This window comes from Mastigoproctus giganteus, chromosome 8, assembly GCF_048544385.1.
Source record: "Mastigoproctus giganteus isolate SK-2022 chromosome 8, ASM4854438v1, whole genome shotgun sequence".
Classification (NCBI taxonomy): domain Eukaryota; kingdom Metazoa; phylum Arthropoda; class Arachnida; order Uropygi; family Thelyphonidae; genus Mastigoproctus; species Mastigoproctus giganteus.
Genome location: NC_143582.1, coordinates 72620755 through 72644069, shown reverse-complemented (window position 1 = coordinate 72644069; position 23315 = coordinate 72620755). Strand labels below are relative to the sequence as shown.

Genomic DNA, 23315 nt, shown 5'->3' with positions numbered 1-23315 from the left:
CCTTCATCAATATCATTAATAAATATAGAAAACAACAATGGGCCCAACGCGGAACCCTGGGTGACTCCACTAATAATATAAGTCCATGAAGAGCAGTGTTCATTAATAACCACTTTATCATCTCTTGGCGCCTCTAGCCAGGTGGGAAGGAGCACCAGTGCGTAACACACGCTTCTTGATTAGACCGGGGTTCGAGCCTGTCACTACCAAATACGGAGGATGTGGAAAGGTCAAGGGAATGACCACCGCATATTCCCAGAGCAATATGGCCTTAGTGGCTAATGCTCCTAAAAACCAAATAACAAACAAACAAACATATCATCTCTTACTCAGTCATCCCTTTATCTGGACCAGCAACTTGCCTCTAATGTCACACTGCTCCAGCAGTCATTTGTGTGCAACAGTAGCAAAAGCTTTTATGCATGATATAATATATTATATATTTTGTTTGAAATTGTAATTTCACATTATATGCTTGTATATGTTCTCATTCTTAGATAGGAATTATTGCACCTGAGGACCAAATACAGTATGGACAGTTTGCTCTAGATTTTGAAGATAAGGCATTCACCTTTTTCAGGAATTTTTTCAGTGTACCATATCCATTGTCCAAATTAGGTATGAAATACTATTATTTTAATTATTTGCATTGGGTCTGGCAACCCAATTGCCATTTGCCTTAGGACTATACAAAATTTTTGAGATCCACAGAACCTTTTTTAATACCTTTTTATTTTTTAAAAATAATTATCAATTCTGCTGAAAATTAAAAAGGAACATTATAGATATAAATACCTAGCTGCCAACTTTCCAGATTATAATGGCGGATCTTCTTTACACAATTTCAACTCTTCTCTGTCTGTTTTCATCATTGTAATACGTGTGGTATGGAACCTCATATTCAGAATCCTGAAATCCAAATAAATCTGAAAGGTTTGACAAATCCAGATTTTTTTTTTTTTTTTTTTTTTTTAATCCAGTTATGTGATGCCACACTAGCTTTACTCCATCCGCCTGTTCCACCTGTCTATCAGAACATAGTCGGTTGACAAACATTTTTTATGAAATTGTAATGGCTGCTAACTCAGTAAATCATTGTTTCCCAAACTTTTTTAGTCATGGAACACTTTTCATCTGATAACATATTCACGGAACACTTACGAACACAAGTTTAGTGAGAGCCAAAGAACTGTTGCTAATATTTTATTACATATGGTGCACTGTGCATCAGGAGCATCTTTATTTCCAACACATGTATAGCCGAAATTCAAATAAATGTCATTATACTTTTGTTTTGGTCTTTTATTAGTTGGTTCCTGTTTTTTCACTTTGGATTTCTGGGGAACAGAAGGCTGCGATTGTTCATCCTCACTTTGAAGTGTGACAATATTGTGTTCATTTTCATTTAGCAAGTTGCACTGCTAGAAGTACTTTGCTTCTCATTTTAAAGTTCCTTTTTTCAACTACAAAATCTATGGTCACATATTTTAGTAATAATATTTCGAAATACTAATAATTATCAAAAAAATTTATACAAGGAAGTGAGTTTAGTTATGATATCGGTTCACTTTCTCCTCTCCTTCAACCCATGTACTCCAGGCTAAATCGCATACAAATGGCATATTATATCACTATATTGCTACTTTTTCATAGGTGTCATAGAGGTAACTCTATGCATATTTCTCTATGAAAAGCCCGCCAAAATAAAGTGTTCTGTGGTCTATTTGATTATTATTAGTCTATGCCAGCATATGAGCCGAAAAAAATTATGTTAAATATTATGATGATACAAAAGTGGTGTATGCTACAAATATGCAAAATTTATTTATTTTATTTTTTTAATTATTAATTGCAATTTTTCTCAGAACATTTGTTCACATCTCACGGAACACAGTTTGCCAAAATAAAGCCCGCCAAAATAAAGTGTTCTGTGGTCTATTTGATTATTAGTCTATGCCAGCATATGAGCCGAAAAAAATTATGTTAAATATTATGATGATACAAAAGTGGTGTATGCTACAAATATGCAAAATTTATTTATTTTATTTTTTTAATTATTAATTGCAATTTTTCTCAGAACATTTGTTCACATCTCACGGAACACAGTTTGAGAAATGCTGCAAAAAATTATGTTAAATATTATAATGATACAAAAGTGGTGTATGATACTTCTTTTTATTTACTGAAGGAGCAACTTCATTCAATAAACGTGTAAATTACTGATTTTAGTTGCCATCCTGCTTGTTCTTCTGCTCCATCTACTGCCTTTTCTTGATGACTTGAAAAGTAGTGTACTAAAAGCGATTATGGGGAAGGTTCCTCCATTGTAAATGGCTCACCTTTCATGCATGTTATGGCCTTGTTTCACAACAAATTTTTGCAACCCACTGCACTCATCGGTAATGGCAAAGTTGTGTCCAATTTTTAACATCAGCATAAGAGGAAGCTTTCAACTTCTGCTCCTCTATGCAACATATCATCCCTTTGGACAGTTTAAAAAATTTCTAAACTGGTACATGACTCTTTAATTCATTTTTATTGGGGCTGTTTACAGCAAAATGTCAGCTGCGCTTTCCATTGGCAGATACTGCCTTGTCATGGCAAAGAATTTTGAAAAATGACCCAATAGGATACCCAGCTATTAAAAAATAATAAATAAATAAAATGAACAAAATTAAAGGGAGAGTAAAAGCAAGCAAAAAAATAAAAACAAACAAGAATACAAATTTATTGGATAATCTGTGTATTTTTATTCCTTGATGAATTGTTAAAAATAAAATGAGATCGAGCCACTTGTTGTAATATATGCAGTTATAAATTTTTGTAAACAACAACATGCAACATCCTTTTTAAACTTATGAAATGGCAAAACATGTAAAATGGAAAAACTGATAAAGGCATAATGCGAAGTGTGCTCTGAAATTCGTGTAACCAAGGGATATTGTTAGACAGAAACAAAGCTTTTTCCTGTAATGTAACATTCTTTTAAATGTGTAAAACGACTTGTACTTAGTTAAAACTTTACATCACAATTTGTCTGATTTCAGATGGTGCTACTTCTCAACTCTGCTTTAGCATATGTCATACAATTTCTGCATTGAAAGAAGCTTGTATTAAATATGTCTTTCTGAAAAGAACTGCAATATTGAATGTTGATATGCATTTCATTCTATAATTAAGCTTTGTCATTTTGCAGTATCAAATGGTGATTGAAAAAGGAGATGTTTCATTTGTGTTTGCTAATGAAAATAACTCACTATAACACAAGTTGGGAACCAAGTGTCCCTCCTGTAGAACAGCCGTCAACAGCTATGGTGCTACACAGCAGTTACTTCTCTCTACAGAAAGGAGAACTTGGAATAACTATGTCAACACTGAAAACATATTTTGTTTCAACAACTGAAAATGAAACTTGGGCAAATAAAGAATTTTATAGTGAGATGTTGTGTGGCAGTTAACAGGCTGCTGTGTGATACAAAGATGGCTGGCATGCCAGCAAAATCTGATCCATTACAAAAATAATAAAAATGTTTGGCACGGATCAGATTTTGCTGGCATTGGATCAGATTTTTCTGATCCATGTTAAAATAATAAAATTTTATTATATTTGTTTTAGGAAAATAAAAAAGAAATTGCTTTTGCTTTCAGTGGTAAAAACATGAGATAAATACAAATATATTCGTTCTATAGCTAATGCAGAGAGTTACATACATTTGTCAGCAATAAAATGATATATGCTCATTGCTCTCACGGAGAAGTCCTGAAATGGGATAGAGAAGCAACTTAAAATATGAAAATTAACCCACACTCGTGTGCCGAAATGAAATTGCTCACAATAAAGTCACGTGTTTAGATCACTGCTTATTCATATTAAAAATTAGAAGAAAAAAAACCTCTAGATAAATTTCATTTCGGGCTAATAATGCAAGTGTTAAAGATATCCTCAACATACACATTATATCGAGATTGCACTGTGTGTATTAATTGATGTTAAAATAGTATTTTAACATCAATTAATACATGCAGTAATGTTTGTTGTAATGATATTTGAGAGGGCAAAATTTTGAACCCCATACTGAGGTTCTAGTATATTTTAATTATACATATACCCTTCTTATATAGGTTGTAATATCTTTTATTATATACTTTTTAACATTTATTTATGCTTATTTTCATATAATTATTTATTCGCATGTGTTCCAATTTCTCATGCTGACTCAAAATCCAGAAAGCCTCTAGTCCCAAGCTTTCTAGATAAGGGGATCTAGTACTGTAGTTGGTTCCAGAGTGTTTCCATCTTTTTGCAGAACCATTTTTTCCTCCATCTTTTTCTCTTTTTTCAAAAAAAAATAGTAAAACTGTAGTAAACTTCACATTTCACAGAATTTAAAAAAAAAATTCTGTGAAATTCTGTTTTAATATTTGTTAATAAATTGGCTGTCAGGTAGGTTGTACACATCGCAAAATAAATGTGCGATAAGCCTTGTTTTCTGTATTGTTCAACTATTTCATCATACTTGTATGATGTATCTTTCAGTAAAATGCCAAGAAATATGGCATATATGCAAGATGTTCCATATCTTATAAAATCTTAAAAAAAAATAGCATGTTTGCCTTGTATATTGTATGTAGATGTTATTTTTCATTTCAGGCAGTGGAAAACACTATTTAATTGGACATTTGCAAGCAAATAAGCATAATGACAAGTGTGCAGTGTATAGAAAGAAATGCAAAAATAGAAGTAGCATTTCATGGTGACATAATGTCATAATGCTGTATGTTTATTTATATAACCCCAGGAGCTCACATCTAGTGAGTATGGGTTTGCACACCCAGTGTCCTGAGCTGGATATCATCATTCTTCTCTTTCTTGGTGATTCCTTTCTACTTCTACCTCTTGTTCTCTCTCTCTCTCTCTCTCTCTCTCTCTCTCTCTCTCTCTCTCTCTCTCTCTCTCTCTTTTTCACAGGGTAATTCAGAAATTTTTTTTTTTTTTTTTTGCTTTGTGCACCATAATCCTCAGGCTTCCTTGCACCATATGGCTAATAATAATAATATCTTTATCACAGAAAATAACCTTCCTTTGAGTTTTGCTGATCATGCAGGCATGTTATTCAGAAATATGTTTCCTATTAGTGAACACACCTCAGTCAGATCACCTTGCAGGTTCCTAGTCTCCAGCTGCTGCAATTTGCAGAACTTAAGCCTTTCTCATTAAGAAGACCCCTTTGTTCCCCCCTCACCAATTTTGTTGCCCTTCTCTGTACATGCTCAAGTACCTCTACATCCTTCCTAAAATGAGGCCTCCAGACCTGTATGCAGTACTCAAGGCATAACCTGACCATTTCCTTATACAAAGGGATAACACCTCTTTTTCCCTACTAGAAAAATTCATGTATATCATTGACAATACCCCATGACCTGCTCTGGCAGCCTGTTTCCATTGCTCAGTAAACTTCATATCTGACTGCACAATCACTCCCAAGTCTTTTTCATTTTCTACTACCTTTACTGTAGTACCTCACAGTTGGTACATTCTCTGGGGTTACTTCTACATGTGTGTAGTACTTTGCATTTGTCAATGTTAAACTTCAATTGCCACTTCTCTGCCCAAATTTTCTAGATCCTGTTGCAGTAGCACACTGCCATTTCTGTCATTAACAACCCTGCCAACCTTTATATCATCTGCAAATTTAAACATTAAGCCTGATATACCTTCATCAATACCATTGATAAATATACAAAACAACAGTGGGCCCAACACCGAACCCTGGGAGACTCCACTAATAACATTGGCATCGCGTGACACAGAGACAACCCCCAAGGCAGAATGCGCTGGTCCCGAAGGAACTAGTAGTTGTTGGTGACTCTACTGTCAGGGAAACGGGGAACATGCTTTGTAAAAAAGATAGGTGGAACAGGACCAGGGTATGTCTGCCAGGGGCAAAGGTTGATGACGTTGTAGAGCGAATATCATCTTTTAAGGGCACAAAAGGTGATATAGTTGTACACGTTGGCACTAATAATATTAAGAGTAGGAGACCGGCAGAATTACTTAACAAGTACAGGTCACTGTTGAACAAAAGCCGAGAATTAGGGTTAAATTTGAAAGTGTCTGCAATTCTGCCCAGACACGATAGGAGGGAGTATATGATGAGAGCCTTGTCGATCAATTCGGCCCTGGAAAGATTGTGCAAGGCTCAAGGGGTAGAATTTTTTTCAGCCTGGACTGTACTTGTTAACAGGAGAGATTGCTTCTACAGGGATGGGATACACTTAAATAGAAAGGGTGCAAGAATATTTGCTGATGCTATCGAGGCAGTGTTATTTGGGTCGGAAAACTGCTAGTTTGGAGGGAGACAAAGACCAATAGATTGACAGTAGCCACTGGCAGAGGTGAAAGAGATTCTTGCACTGCTTCTATTAGAATGAGCAGAAGCCTGAAAAACAAGATGCATGGTATTTCAGAGACTGCTGGGAGCCATTGCGGTACAAATAAACACATGGGTTGTGTTAGGGTAGCTAAGAATAGAAACAGGTGCAGGTATACTTGCGTGTACACCAATGCTAGGAGTTTAGTAAATAAATTTGATGAATTTGAGGTATTGCTCAAAACATCAAAGGCAGATATTGTTGGGATATCAGAGACGTGGTGTCACACAGATATAAGGGACGCAGAACTGCAATTTGGAGAGTACAACGTCTACAGAAAGGATAGACAGGATAGGACGGGGGGAGGGGTTATGCTATTAGTTAAGAAACACATAAAAACCAAGGAAGTGACGCCAGTCGACATCGGTGGACAGTGCAGTGTTGAGTCAGTTTGGTGTGACATAAGCATTGGGAAATCAAAATTCAGAGTAGGAGTGTGCTATAGGCCTAATGACTCTGATGAGTATAATAAGGAACTGTACAGGGAAATAGAGTAGGCAAGTAAATCAGAGAGTCTTATAATGGGAGATTTTAATTTCCCAGATATTGACTGGAATTTGGGGGCTGGATACTCACACACTAGCAGGGCTTTTGTGGATTTATTGGATGATTGTTTTCTACATCAGCATGTTCAGGAGGCAACTAGAGGGAGTAATACTCTTGATTTGATTATCAGCAGTGATTCTTCATGCATTAAGAATCTGCAGATAAATGAACCACTAGGTGGCAGTGATCACAGTGTGCTGAAGTGGGATTTACTGAAAGAGGTAACTACCATTAGGGGTAAAGGGAAGGGTTATTGCTTCCGTAAAGGCGACTACGATGGACTGAGACAGTATTTAAATTCTATACAGTGGGACCAACTGATGATGTTACCAACAGCAAATTCAAAATGGGAAGCATTCAAAGAACGTATCTTGGAAGCTACTAGGCTTTACATACCAACTAAGAAATATTGTTCAAGGTTTAGGCCAAAATGGATGTCAGATGAACTAATGAGGCATATGGCAGAGAAGAAAAATGCATGGGATACTTACAAATTAACACATGGCACAGAAGCCTATGATAGATACAAGTTGATATGCAACCAAGTTACAAAGGAGGTTAGGCAGGCGAAGGCAGATTACGAGAAATCCTTGGCAAGGGATGCAAAGAAAAACAGCAAAGAGTTCTTTACTTATGTAAACTCTAGAAGGAAGGGGATGAATCAGATTGGTCCACTTGATATTGATGGGTCAAGTGTTGATGATCCTGCTCAGGTAGCTAACAAACTAAATGAATATTTTGCATCGACATTCACACATCGACATTTTGCATCGACATTCACACATGAGGAGTTGTTCAGCAAGGGGAATGCCAGAGGTGTATTCAACTCTAGCAGTAAGCTACAGAATCTTGAAATAACTGGGAGTAAAGTGGAGGAGAAACTGTTGAAGATAAACACAAGAAAGGCACCCGGGGTGGATGGGATCTATCCAGTTATATTAAAGGAGGCAGCAAAGGAAGTAAGCAAACCCTTAGCCATAATTATGAGAGCTTCCTTGGACTCAGGGGAGGTACCCATAGACTGGAAATGTGCAAATGTGACCCCAATTCACAAAGGAGGATCAAAGGCTGACACAAGTAACTATAGACCTGTGAGCTTAACTTCTGTTCCAGGAAAATTAATGGAGGCACTGGTTAAAGAAGCACTGCAGGATCATCTAGACAAGACTTCAGTTATAGCTCAGACACAGCATGGTTTTGTTAAGGGGAAGTCTTGCCTGACCAACTTGATTGGATACTATGATGCAGTCACAAAAGAACTGGATGCAGGGAATAACTTTGATATTATATACTTGGATCTTAGAAAGGCTTTTGATACTGTTGCACATGGAAGACTGCTACACAAATTGGAGCAGTGTGACATTGGAGGCAAATTGCTGCTATGGATAAAGGGGTGGTTGAGTGGGAGAAGACAGAGAGTGGTAATCAATGGACACTGCTCATCGTGGACTAATGTTATTAGTGGAGTCCCTCAGGGCTCAGTGTTGGGTCCATTATTGTTTTCTGTATTTATAAGTGATATTGATGATGGTATATCAAGCTTAATGTCCAAGTTTGCAGATGATACAAAAGTTGGCAGGGTTGTCAAGGACATTACTGACACTACACTGCTGCAACAGGATCTGGAAAGGTTGAGCAGATGGGCTGAGAGGTGGCAAATGAAGTTTAACATTGACAAATGTAAAGTACTACACATGGGAAACAGCAACCTCAGAGCAACGTATCAACTCTGTGGTACTACACTGACAGTGGTAGAGAATGAAAGGGACTTGGGGGTGATTGTGCAGGCAGATATGAAGTTCTCTGAGCACTGCAGACGGGCTGCAAGAGTAGCTCATGGAGTATTGTCAATGATATACAGGAATTTTTCCAGCAGGGATAAGGAGGTGATTATTCCATTGTACAAGGCAATGGTCAGGCCACACCTAGAGTACTGTATACAGGTCTGGAGGCCTCATTTCAAGAAGGATGTAGAGCTGCTGGAACGAGTACAGAGAAGGGCAACAAGATTAGTGAATGGAACAAAGGGTGCTCTTACGAAGAAAGGCTTAAGTTTTGCAAATTACAGTGTCTGGAGACTAGGCACCAGCGAGGTGATCTGATAGAGGTGTATAAAGCCTTGAATGGTTTAAGCATGCTCAATGCTGATGGGATTCTTCCTCTAGCTCAGAAAAATCACCTGAGAGGGCATAAATTCAAATTGAGGAAAGACAGATGTAGGATAGACGTACGGAAATTTGCCTTTAGCCAGCGGGTGGTTGGTTGGTGGAACAGACTGCCATCCCTTGTGGTGGAGGTTGATAGCCTAAATAAGTTTAAGGCTCAGCTGGACAGGTATTTTGAACGAACAGAGGGGTGAAGTGGAAGTGGGTTTTTTTTTTTTTTTTTTTTTGCTGATGCTGCATAAGCTTGCTTTCTTGCATCAAATGCCTCTACTAATGCTAATGCTAATGCTAAACATTAGTCCACGAAGAGCAGCGTCCATTGATTACCACTCTCTGCCTTCTCCCACTTAACCACCCTTTTATCTATTATAGCACTTACTCTTAATACCATACTACTCCAATTTGTACAGTAGTCTTCCGCGTGCAACAGTGTCAAAAGCTTTCCTGAAATCCAAATATATGATATCAAAATTATTTTTTGAATCCAGTTCCTTTGTAACCACATCATGGTATCCAATCAAATTTGTTAGACAAGACTTTCCCTTAACAAACCCATGCTGTGTCTGAATTACACTGCAGTCTTGTCTAGATGATCTGCAATGCATCTTTAACCAGTGACTCCATTATTTTCCCCGGAACAGAAGTTAAACTAACTGGTCTGTAATTGCTTGTGCAAATGTATCCCCCTTTGTGAATTGGGGATACATTTGCACATCTCCAATCTGTGCGGACATCCCCTGAGTTCTCATAATTATGGCTATTGGTTTGCTTACTTCCTTTGCTGCCTTCTTTAATATAACTGGATAGATCCCATCCCAAATAAATGGCAGATTAGCTGTTTGTTTGAAAGCAGTGCAATATCATGGCAACTCATTGCAAAGCTGTTTTAGTTTATTAGTGTCAGAAGCTTAGGCCATCTTTGTCTCCCATGCCTCTCCAGGTGTGTGTGTGTGTGTGTGTGTGTGTGTGTGTGTGTGTGTGTGTGTGTGTGTGTGTGTGCGTGTGTGTGCGTGTGTGTGTGTGTGTGTGTGTGTGTGTGTGTGTGCGTGTGTGTGTGTGCGTGCGTGCGTGTGTGCGTGCGTGCGTGCGTGCGTGCGTGCATGCACATATATACATACTCCTAGGGGTTCACATCTGGTGAGTATGGGCTTGGCACACCCAGGGTCCTGAGCTGGATAACATCTATTTCCTCTTTCTTGGTGATTCCCTTCTACTTCTGACTCTTGTTCTCTCTCTCTCTCTCTCAGTGTAATGCAAATTTTTTTTTTGGCTGGTGCAGCATAAGCCTCAGGCTTCCTTGCACCATATGGCTAATAATAATAATGCGTTCACTGACCAGTTTTTATGTTATGCAGGTTGAAAACCTGGAACAACTCCAAAAAACCTCAACCCCCACCAGCTGAAATTGGCTGGTGGGGGTTGCTTTTTTCCCCATGTTAAAATTGAAGAGGTCTGTAGAAACCTCTCTGACATATAACACAATTTGGACCCAGATTAATCCCAGTCACAGGGATTTTATGCTACTGTTTTCTGCAAGTTCAACAGTTCATGTGCACAACACTGCTGACCATGAAGCAATACATACAATACTGCTTCATGGTCATTGAAATATTTTCAATTTCCAGCTAGTTTAGGCCAAAGAAACTGTTTTTTTCCTATTTACAGTTATTAAATCTCCAGCTTTTTTAAAAGTTAAAAGTTGGTAGCTATGGTCTTGAATAATTAAATTATTTTTTTTAACTCTATTAAATCTTCATCAGTTGATAACATCATCAGTTGATCCCCCCCCATATAGAATTTAAAAACTGTCTGAGACCCATGCAGTCACCTTTATGAAAGCAAAAGCCCTTCCCTTTAGTCTTGATGGTAGTTACATCTTTAAGTAAATCCTGGCGCCTCCGTGGGCAGGAGCAGCAGCAGTGCGTAGCACATGCTTCTTGATTAGACCGGGGTTCGAGCCCGTGCCCACCAGATACGGAGGATGCGGAAAGGTCAGGGAATGACCAATGCATATCCCCCTGGAGCAATATGGCTTTAGCTGCTAATGCTCCTAAAAACCAAATTACAAGCAAACAAGTAAATCCCACATAGTACATTATGCACTTGAAGTAAATCCCACATCAGTACATTATCTGCAAATTATTAATGCATGAGTAATCATTGCTGATTATCAGATCATTGACCTCTGGTTGCCTCTTGAACATGTTGCTGTAGAACACAGTCATCCAATAAATCCTCAAAAGTCTTGCTAGTGTGCGGGTGACCAACCCACAAGTTCCAGTCAATATCTGGAAAGTTAAAATCCCCCATTATAAGACATTCTGATTTACTGGCCCACTCTGTTTCTCTGCAGAATTGCTCATTATACCCATCAGATTCATTAGGCCTATAGCACACATCTACTCTCATTTTCCTTTCCCAGTGCTTATGTCATCTCAAACTGACTCACATTGCATTGTTCACCAATGTCAATTGGATGCACTCCCCAAATTCTAATTCTGCACTACTTATATCTGTGTGACACCATGTTTCTGATATCCCAACAATATCTGCCTTTGATATCTTGACCAGCACTTCAAACTCTTAAAATTTATTAAATATACTTCTAAAATTGGTGTGTACATGCAAGTATACATGTACCTGTTTCTACTCTTAGCTACCACAGCTAACACAGTCCATGTATTTACTTGTTCCACTGTGACTCCCAGCAGTCCTGGAAATCTCCAGCTCCTTGCTTTCTAGACTGCTGCTCATTCTAATAGAAGCAGTGCAAGAAGTAATTTTGCCTCTGTCTGTGGCCACTGTTAGTCTTTTAGTCTGCGTATCCCTCCCCAAGCTAGCAGTTTTCTGATCCACCTAACATTGCCTTGATAGCATCATCAGATATTCATGCACCCTTTCTATTTAAGTGAACCCCATCCTTGTAGAAGCAGTCTCTCCTGTCAATAAGCACAGACCATTCTGATAAACATTCTACCCCATGAGCCTTGCGCAGTCTCTCCAGGGCCGAACTGATTGATGAGGCTCTCTTCATATACGCCCTCCTGTCATATTTCTGCAGAATCGCGGACACTTTCACATTCAACCCTAACTCGCGACTTTTTTTCAACATTTACCTGTACTTGAGTAAATCTGCAGATCTCCAGCTCTTAATGGCATTATTTCCAATGTGTACAACAATATCACCTTTTGTGCCCTTTAAAAGATATCTGCTCTACAATGTCATCAACTTTTCCCCCTGTCAGACATACCCTGGTCCTGTTCCACCTATCCATCTTGCATAGTATTCCCCATCTCCCTGACTAGGGTCAGCAAGAATAAATATTTCGTGTGGGACCAGCACATTCTCTCTAGGAGATTGCCTCTGTGTTGCCTGATGCACAGGAGTGAGCTCTGCTGTTGAGCTGGGCAGCTGAGAGTTTGATGGGGCCTCCTCATTAATTTCTTCGAGGGCATTTACCCTACACTTCAAGCTCTCATAGACGCCCATCAGAATGCTGAGTTGGCACCTAATTTCGTGATACTCCAGGCACCTTGCATCCTCTTTGGCTAGATGCTGTCTTGTTTTGAAATGTTCAAAAACATTTCAAATTTTGCACATTTTTTGAGACTATGATGTGTTGGAGAATCGCCCCTTTGTTTCTCTCCCGAGCCACAGCACTCTCGCTAGTCTGTGAATTTTGCATCACAGCTCTAGTCTGGGTTATGATTTCCGTTTCAGTACAATTTAATTAATAATGAAATTTAATAAGATTAATAAATATTTTTGATAATATTATACTAAGCTAACAGATTCCTAATACAGTGCTTTGTATTATGCTGTCTAGTTTTACGTTATATCTTACACTATCAGTTCAAGATATATAGGTTATGCTATTTCTTATTGACTACAATGTGTGGAATATTGGCGCCAGCACTGTCGAGTCATAACTTCCAAAAATCACTAGTTAAATTTTAAAAAAAAGCTAACGAATGCTACTAAACCTATTTAATCTTTGTAGAATACAGTAAATATATAAAAACTACTTATCCCTTTATAGCAGCCAAAAATCCACCGACTGTTCTCTTCCTCAACTAGGGTGCCCTCGAATTATAATGAAGATAGAATAACTTGAAAACCCTGCCATTTTTCCAATAATCTTTGATGAGTATAGTACCCATTTTTTTTTTAATTGTTTTATCATGCCTAGACATAAAAAGGTCTGAGAACATTAATACCATTGTTCGCAAATTTTGAATTGTGAATTATCATGTTGCAGGTAGGACTCCTTTGGAAAGCAGTCCATGCTGTTTGCTTCTAGCAGCTGGTTTCAGATTGGTTCATGGTGCCTCTTAGTAGGAATTATGTCAGTATTGTGTCATTCCTGTTTCATAAAATAGTTGCCATGACTTTTTTTTTTTTCAGCTCTTGCTGTTGCTGCCAAAAGTATTTTGTATTTTGGTGATGAAGAATGGTGCCACTTCTAGCTAGTAAACCTATTTAATATCTTTTTGACAATACCATGTCTTTTTGTCTATCGCAATACAGTCATCATACAATTATGTCAAATTTTCCATCTTTATCTGCTTTATCTGCTAAGTTTTTAAATTCTGTACAGTGGGATCAACTAACGATGTTACCAACAGTAAATTCTAAGTGGGAAGCATTCAAGGAATTAATTGTGGATGCTACTAAAAGTTTCATACCTATTAAGAAATATTGTTCAAGTTTAGGCCTAAATGGTTATTAAATGAACTAATGAGACTTGTGACAGAGAAGAAAAATGCATGGGATGCATATAAATTATCAAGCGACCTCAGAAGCCTATGGCAGATATAATCAGGTCACAAAGGAGGTTAGGCAGGCGAAGGCAGATTACGAGAAATCTTTGGCAAAAGATGCTAAATATTAATGCTGCATATCTCCACTTGGGTACATGATTCGATGCTCTGTCATTTTGAAAACTGTTGCAATGAGTATGTTTCTATCTCCAGTAATACAAGGTATTATTGGAGATATAAACTTTAGTGATATGTTTTTTCACCCACTTGTTTCGTAAACTAAATCTATTTAAGCTGACTTTAAACTGATTATATATGAGATGCAGTAAAATGTTAAAAATACTTTGCAAGAATTGTTTGTTAAATATCTCATAAATTGAGATTTAGCTCTTTTACTCTTGGAAAATTATTTTATCAGTTCAAAAATATAAATAAATCATATCTTTCTTTAATTCTAGATATTTCTATTTATTCCATTTCTTTTAATTTTAGATATGATAGCCATTCCTGATTTTTCTGCTGGGGCAATGGAGAATTGGGGTCTTATAACTTATCGAATGACAGAAATATTATTTAACCCTTTGGAATCCTCCATACAGAATAAAGAAAGTATTGCTAATGTTATTGCACATGAATTGGCTCATCAAGTAAGTATCTATAATAACGTAAAATTAAATTGCCTCAGTGATTACTTAAAATGTACATCATTAAAATGTATTGAAACTAGTCAATTTATATACAGTCCTTACTTTATTTCAATAGTTAATAAATGCAAATTTATTCAGGTGCATTTTTTTCTAAGATGGCACATATGACTAATAATGAGATGCACTTTTGCAGGCAGTGATAGGTTCTTAGATTTATTTATTTATTTAAAAAATTTGCAAGAATATTTGCTTTCAGTAATTCGTCATGCATGTAAACACACACACACACACACACACACACACACACACACACACACACACACACACACACACACACACACACACACACACACCATTGTTTGATACACTTAAATAGAACGGGTGCAAGAATATTTGCTGATGCTATCGAGGCAGTGTTAGGTGGGTCGGAAAACTGCTAGCTTGGGGGGTTCACAGACTAAAAGGTTAAAAGTAGCCGCAGGCAGAGATGAAGGTGATACTTGCACAACTTCTATTAGAATAAGTAGCGACCTGGAGCGTGGGGTGCTGGGGGTTTCAGGGTCTGATGGCAATCATCGTGAAACAGGTGGGTATATGGGATGTGTTAGGGTAACTAATAATAAGAATAGGAACATGTATACTTGCATGTATACCAATGCTAGAAGTATAGTAAATAAATTTGATGAATTTGAAGTGTTAGTCAAGACATCAAAGGCGGTATTGTTGGGATAGCAGAGACATGGTGTTACACAGATATAAGGAATGCAAAACTGGAATTTGGGGAGTAAATTGTGTACAGAAAGGGTAGACAGGACAGGAAGGGAGGAGGTGTTATGTTGTTAATTAAGAAAAACATAAAATCAAAAGAAGTGCATCCAGTTGATATAGATGAACAGTGCACTGTTGAGTCAGTTTGGTGTGACATAAGCACTGCGAAAGCAAAAATAAGAGTAGGAGTGTGTTATAGGCTTAATGACTCGAATGAGTACAATGAACAATTGTACAGAGAAATAGAGTGGGCTAGTAAATCAGAATGTCTTATAATGGGGGATTTTAACTTCCCAGATATTGACTGGAACTTGTGGGTTGGTCATTCACACACTAGTAAGACTTTTGTGGATTTATTGGATGACTGTTTTCTGCAGCAGCATGTTCGAGAGGCAACCAGAGAGGGTAATACTCTTGATCTGGTTATCAGCAGTGATCATTCGTGTATTAAGAATTTGCAGATAAAGGAACCACTAGGTGGCAGTGATCAGTGTACTGATGTGGGATTTACTTAAAGATATAATTACCATCAGGGGTAAAGGAAAGGATTTTTGCTTTCGTAAAGGTGAGTACAGTAGTTTCAGACAGTTTTTAAATTCTGTACAGTGGGATCAACTGACGATGTTACCAACAGCAAATTCTAAGTGGGAAGTATTCAAGGAATTAATCGTGGATGCTACTAAAAGTTTCATACCTATTAAGAAATATTGTTCAAGTTTAGGCCTAAATGGTTATTAAATGAACTAATGAGACTTGTGACAGAGAAGAAAAATGCATGGGATGCATATAAATTATCAAGCGACTCAGAAGCCTATGGCAGATATAAGCTATTCTGTAATCAGGTCACAAAGGAGGTTAGGCAGGCGAAGGCAGATTACAAGAAATCTTTGGCAAAAGATGCTAAGAAAAACAGCCAGGATTTCTTTACTTATATAAACTCTAAAAGGAAGGGGATGAATCTGATTGGTCCACAGGATATCGATTGTTCGGCTGTTGATGATCCTGCTCAGATAGCAAAGAAACTGAATGAGTATTTTGCATCTACATTCATGACGAGTTATTAAGTTTGAAAATGGCAGAAGGTTATCAAATTGTAGCAGGGTGTTTAATGATTTTGTAATAACTGAGAGCAAAGCGGAGGAGAAATTGTTGAAGTTAAACATAAGAAAGGCACATGGGGTGGATGGGATCTATCCAGTTATATTAAAGGAGGCGGCAAAGCAATTAAGCAAACCCTTAACCATAATTATTTATGAGAGCATCCTTGGACTCAGGGGAGGTCCTCACATATTGGAGATGTGAAAATGTATCCCCAATTCACAAAGGGGGATCGAAGGGTGACACGAGTAATTACAGACCAGTTAGTTTAACTTCTGTTCCAGGTAAAATAATGGAGTCACTGGTTAAATATGCATTGCAGGATCATCTAGAGAAGACTGCAGCAATAATTCAGATACAGCATGGGTTTGTTAAGGGAAAGCCTAGTCTGACAAATTTGATAGGATATTATGATGTGGTTACAAAGGAACTGGATGCAAAAAATAATTTTGATATCATATATTTAGATTTTAGGAAAGCTTTTGACACTGTTGCGCATGGAAGACTATTGTACAAATTGGAGCAGAATGGTATTAAGGGTAATTTGCTACAATGGATAAAAGGATGGTTGAGTGGGAGAAGACAGAGGGTGGTAATTAATGGGTGCTGCTCTTCGTGGACTAATGTTATTAGTGTTGTCCCACAGGATTCGGTTTTGGGTCCACTGTTGTTTTGTATATTTATCAATGATATTGATGAAGGTATATCAGGTTTAGTGTCGAAGTTTGCAGATGATACAAAGGTTGGCAGGGTTGTTAATGACAGTAATGGCAGTGTGCTACTGCAACAGGATCTAGAAAATTTGGGCAGATGGGTTAAGAAGTGGCAACTGAAGTTTAACCTTGACAAATGCAAAATACTGCATATGGGTAGAAGTAACACCAGAGAAACGTACCTACTGTGTGGTACTACACTTAAAGTGGTAGAAAATGAAAAAGACCTGGGAGTAATTGTGCAGTCAAATATAAAGTTTTCTGAGCAATGCAGACAAATATAAAGTTTTCTGAGCAATGCAGACAGGCTCCCAGGGCAGGTAATGGGGTTTTGTCAATGATATATAGGAATTTTGCTAGTAGGGAGAAGGAGGTGATTGTCCCTCTGTATAAGGCAATGGTCAGGCCACGCCTTGATTACTGCATACAGGTCTGGAGGCCTCATTTTAGGAAGGATGTAGATTTGCTTGAACATGTACAGAGAAGGGCAACAAGATTGGTGAGGGGAATGAAGAGATCCTCTTACCAAGAGAAGCTTAAGTTCATCAAATTGCAGTGGCTGGAAACTAGTCATCTGCGCGGTGATCTGATTGAGGTGTATAAGGCCTTGAATGGGTAGAGCACGCTGAATTCTGATGGGATGCTTCCACTTGTTCAGATTACGAACCTAAGGAGGCATAAATTCAAATTAAGAAAAGACAGACGTAGAATAGATGTGCGGAAATTTGCCTTTAGCCAATGTCTGGTGAATTGCTGGAACAAACTTCCATCTGTCGTTGTGGAAGTTGATAGGTTAAATAATTTTAAGGAGGAATTGGACCGGCATTTGGAGGGAATGGTGTGAATTTTTTTTTTTTGGCTGATGCTGCATAAGCTCATACACTTGCTTTCTTGTATCACATGCCACTACTACTACTACTACTGCATAAAATAAAAACCTAATTAAGATTTAATGAATATTCAGGTTAAAATTATGTTCCACTTTAAATAGCCACACTAAAATGAAAGTTAATACTTAATAAATTACTGGTTAAATGAACTGTAGCAACTGTAGATAAATTACAGCAGGCACCTGACATATATGGCATGTGTAAGCTTAAGCTGGTACCAAATGAAATCTACCAACTCAGTATAACTATAATAACATATACCTGTAACTGAAACCAAGCTTAATAACAAAAGTGTATTTCATGTATAGTCCCTAATAAAATCATTGATTACATTTAAACGTTGATCTTACCTATATGTCTAGGGCTAAGTAGTCAATAAGATATACATGGCAGGTTTTGAACTGCAACACCTACATCACTGGAACTAGGTGTTGCAGTTCAAAAGGACTCCACTTAGAACTTAATCAGTTTTTTTTAGTTTTTTTCTTTCTTATTTAAACTTACTAGTTAACTTAATTAATTATAAGTTTAATTTAGTATGTCAACCAGTGTTTATTTAGATAATTATGTAACCCTAACTCAGCACTCCACCTAATACTTATGTTTTTTTCTACCTTTATAATTATAGTTAACTTAATTAAATTTAAGTATAATTTAGTATGTCAGCCTGTATTTATTTAAATACTTATGTAGCCTTAACTTACTACTCCATCCAGTACTTACTTGCAGTTTTCGTTTTATATATATGTATTTAAACATTTAATATATTTAATGCAACTTAATTAAATGCAATTGTCTTAGTACTTAATGTTTTTTTTTTGGCTTATTAGTTAACTTAATTAAATTTGGGTTAATTTAGCTTGTAAACTTGTATTCATTTAAGTAAGCATCTAGCCATAACCCCTGTTATGGCTAGATGCTCCTTTCCAGTGTGTGTGTGTGTGGTGGGGCGCTCACTGGGAAGCTCAGGTAACCCCAAAAAATCACTCATATTTTCTGGCTTTTACAGTGAACTCTATCTCAATACAAGAGAACTGATAGTGTGGTTGTGGGCAACTACTGGTGTCAATTCACCCTCAAAACTGTGCTTGTCATAAATGTCCTCTAAACAGGCTTCCATCTTATGGATTGCTGAATGTTTTTTTGTAATTGCATATTCAGCTTTCTTTCTGACTATTTTGTTGGTGATGGTAGATGGCTCTCTGACTTCCTACTTCTCCACTAATGCCGGTGTTCCCCAAGGTTCAGTTCCTTTTTATACTATTTTTATGTTGTATATTAATGCTTTTCTTCCACTGACTGGAAATCCTATTCATAGCTTGCTGATGGACAGAACATTACATTCCAGCTTCCAGTTTAAGAAACCTTACCCTTCAAAAAAAGTTTAACTTCTCAAATATCCACCACCAATTCCTTAAATCCTGATCTCCAGGTAATTCTCCAATGGGACAAAAGATAACTTAGTTAATTTCAATCCCTCTAAAACTGTCTCTTATATCTCACAAAAATGGGTCTACTGTTCCTATTGTTATGCTCGATGACTTTCTGATTTCTGGACAAATCGCATATCTCTGTTATGGATTACCCAGACTTTTAATCTTTCTCTTGGCCTAAGCACATCACAAATATTGCTTCCTTTGCATAAAAAAAACTGTTTTTTGTGTTTGCTCTCGGTGTTACTTTTCTTCTAAAACAACTGCCCACTTTGTACAAATCTCAAATTTGCCCTATCATGAAATATTGCTCTCCCACATTTATGGAATGGTGTTTCCATAACTCTTGAATTTCTTTGTTCAAAAGAGGGCAGTCAGTTAAAAAGGGCCATTGGCCCTTCTCTTATAAAGTCTATCCAGTCTCTCTCTCTCTCATAATTTAGTGTCCATTCACTGTCCAACTCCAAACTTGCAGACCAAAATTTTCTTCAACTTCTCTTTTCTGGGAAAACCATCATTCACATGTATTTCCTGAAAATTACAGTCTACAGAAATTCATATCTAATTAAATTTTCTGTTTATACTCCGGCACAACAACCAAGTCAGTAGAGTTTACAATAAATCGTCAATACAAATATTTATTGTATTTAGTAGTCACGGGCTTGAACCCCGGTCCACTCAAGGAACGCATGCTATGCACTCTCGCTCTTGACCACTTGGCTATGTCAGGCATGTTGACAAGTATCTTCAGTCATCTCAATCATTAGCCTATGGACAGCGACAATACTAAGTACTATAAGTTCTACCAACTCTCATGTTTGAGGTTTCATTTAAAAAAAAAAAAAAAAGAAAGAAAGAAAGAAAATAGTACATGGTGCACTAATATTCTTTAACTGGCTGTTACCAAGAATCCATATCCATACTAAATCAGAAATTTGATTGTGGGAACCAGTAGTGGATAGTGACATAATGCCATGAAGTGGATGGTGACCAAAAAAGATTTCTGTTAATATTAGCATTAACCAGAGGCCAATTGTTCCAGTAATCAACATACTAGCTGGCTAAATGAAATTCTATGGTCAAAGAAAACTGAGGAGGAGGTAAGGCAGATGAAAGCTGAAATGAGAAATTGCTAGCAACAAGGTTGACAATGAGTTCTACTGAAATGTGAATACAAAAGATGACAGTGAATGAGATAAACCCCTTAGTTGATAAAAGTAGATAATTTCTATAGCATCCAGCAGAAAGGGCAGACAAGTTCAATGGATATTTTTCAATGATATTTACAACTGTAAGATTATATGAACAATGGTTGGGGGAAAAGTGATAAGGAATCAGAAGTATATAGCAACTTTGGAGAAGAGTATTTGATAAGTTACTGAAGAGTATTAGAAGAAAGGCTGTATGAGAATGTAAAGATCATTAGTCCACAAATAAGAAGGGGGCAAAAGAGAGATGATGAGCTACTTATAGGTCTGTGAGTGTGACTACACACTGTTGGGTGTGATCATGGAGTCTTTATTTGAAGGATACAATACAAGACCATCTGAATCAGGATGTGTTTGTTTAGGGAAAGCCTTGCCTGACCAAGCTGGTTAATTATTATGATGAAGTTGTAAAACTGGATGCAAGAAACAACTTTGATATAATTGACCTTGGCCTCAGTAAAACACTTTATGTGGTTCCACCCAAAAGGCTATTATATAATATTTAGCAAATTGGGATTACTAATACAATTCTACATTGCATTATCAGTTAACTAAAAGATATGAGACAGAAAATAATCATAAATGGACGTTCTTTGGGTTGAACTAGTATAGCAAATGGAGTCCCCCAGTAATCAGCACTGGGGTCACTTCTTTTTCTAATCTTTTCTGATGTTATTGGTAAGGGAGCACATGGAAAACTTTTAAAAGTTTTCTAATGATTTGAAGGTGGCTAACAACCAAAACTTTTGAGCATAAAGGCAAGACATAGAGCTTCTTGATGGCATATATACCCAATAATTTTGAGGGAGGTCGCTGGGGAGTGTATTGAACCATAAGTTAATTATGAGGGCATCTTTGGACTCGGGAGAGATTCCTTCAGATTGGAGAAATGCCAACATATCACACCAATGCATAAAGGCAATTCTAAAAGTGAAGTTGGTAACTACAGACCGGTTAGTCTGACTTCAGTGGTAGGAGGCACCTCCGTAGCCAGGTGGGCAGGAGCAGCAGTGCGTAGCACATGCTTCTTGATTAGACCGGGGTTCGAGCCTGTGACCACCAAATACGGAGGATGTTAGTTAGTTAGTTATTTTGGTTTTTAGGAGCATTAGCAACTAAGGCCATATTGCTCCGGGAATATGCGGTGGTCATTCCCTGACCTTTCTGCATCCTCCGTATTTGGTGGTGACAGGCTCGAACCCCGGTCTAATCAAGAAGCGTGTGCTACGCACTGCTGCTCCTTCCCACCTGGCTATGGAGGCGCTGACAGAGGATGTGGAAAGGTCAGGGAATGACCACCGCATATCCCTAGAGCAATATAGCCTTAGTTGCTAATGCTCCTAAAAACCAAAAACAACAACATCAGTGGTAGGAAAAATTATAGAAGCAATGATTAAGAGTGCAGGACATTTAGATAGATACGACCTTCTGATTAACACACAACATGGTTTTGTTAAGGGAAAAATCTTGTTTAATTAACTTAGTAAGCTATTTTGACACAGTTACTCATGAGGGATGTAGGGAACAATTTTGATATAGTTTATTTGGATTTTAGTAAGTCATTTGACACAGTTCCTCATGAGAGGTTATTGTATGAGTTGGAACATTTTGGGTTTACTGGAAAAATTCTAAGATGGAAAGATGTATTGATAGGTGGCTACAGAAGGTAGAGGATTGTGATTAATGGATATTCTTCAGATTGGTTTAAAGTCAAAAGTGGGGTCCCTCAAAAATCGCTTCTTGGACCACTGTTGTTTCTGATTTTCATAAACAATATCAATGTTGGGGTAAAAAGGTTGATGTCCAAATTTGCAGATGACATAGAGATTGGTAGAGTAGTTAATGATCAGTTCTAAGCAGCGCTCCTTCAAGATGACTTGAACAGGCAGCAAGAATGGTCAGAAATGTGGCAGCTTTTTTTAATGTAGCAAAGTGCAATTGTGCAGTTGCTATTCAACAAGTGTAAGACTTGCTGAATAGCAACCCCAAAATAAATTATACACTTGGTGGGTTGAATTAAAAATAGTGGAGGAAGAAAGGGATCTGGAAATTATAGTACAGGTAGATATTGAGTTTTCTGAGCAGTGTAAACAGGCAACCAGGAAAACCCACAGTGTCCTATCAATGATTTACCAAACATTATCGTGTAGGGATATGGAGGTCATAGTCCCACTGTATAAGGAATTGTAAGACCACATTTGGAATACTGTGTTGAAGTATGGAGACTTCATCTGAAAAAAGACATTGAGCTTCTGGGCTACAGAGCTTGGCAACCAGACACCTCAGAGGTGACCTGATTAAGGTTTATAAGGCTCTGGGAGGGGTTAGTAAAAGGGAAGAAGGCAGAATTTTCACTGTTATTGAGAATTCCAGAACTAACTCGGGGGCAAATTCGAATTACAGGGGAGGAGGTTTAGACTAGATTATAGGAAGTTTTCTTTTAGCCAGCGAGTCATTGATTGTTGGAACAGGTTGCCTTCACAGTTAGTCAAGACTGACAGTTTGAATAAATTCAAAGGTCAACTGGATAGTTACTTGTGTGAGGAGGGCCTGGCCAATGCAGCAAAAGCCTGTGGCTTCCTTGCACTATATGGCTGTTACTATTACTGTTGACCATATTTTCTTCTGAATGACTTGGATTAGTTATAAATATG

The 23315-nt window shown here is 37.5% G+C and overlaps 1 protein-coding gene across 1 annotated transcript in view; it reads left to right on the top strand.

Annotated features, from left to right (window-relative positions):
* The window catches only part of LOC150081627 (glutamyl aminopeptidase-like), a 253803-nt gene that overhangs the window by 36005 nt on the left and 194483 nt on the right, over positions 1-23315 (top strand). Inside the window, exons 3-4 of the mRNA XM_090380268.1 lie at positions 498-618; positions 14397-14551. Coding sequence (XP_090236394.1) covers positions 498-618; positions 14397-14551 — 276 coding nt within the window. The remainder of the gene's footprint in view (positions 1-497; positions 619-14396; positions 14552-23315) is intronic.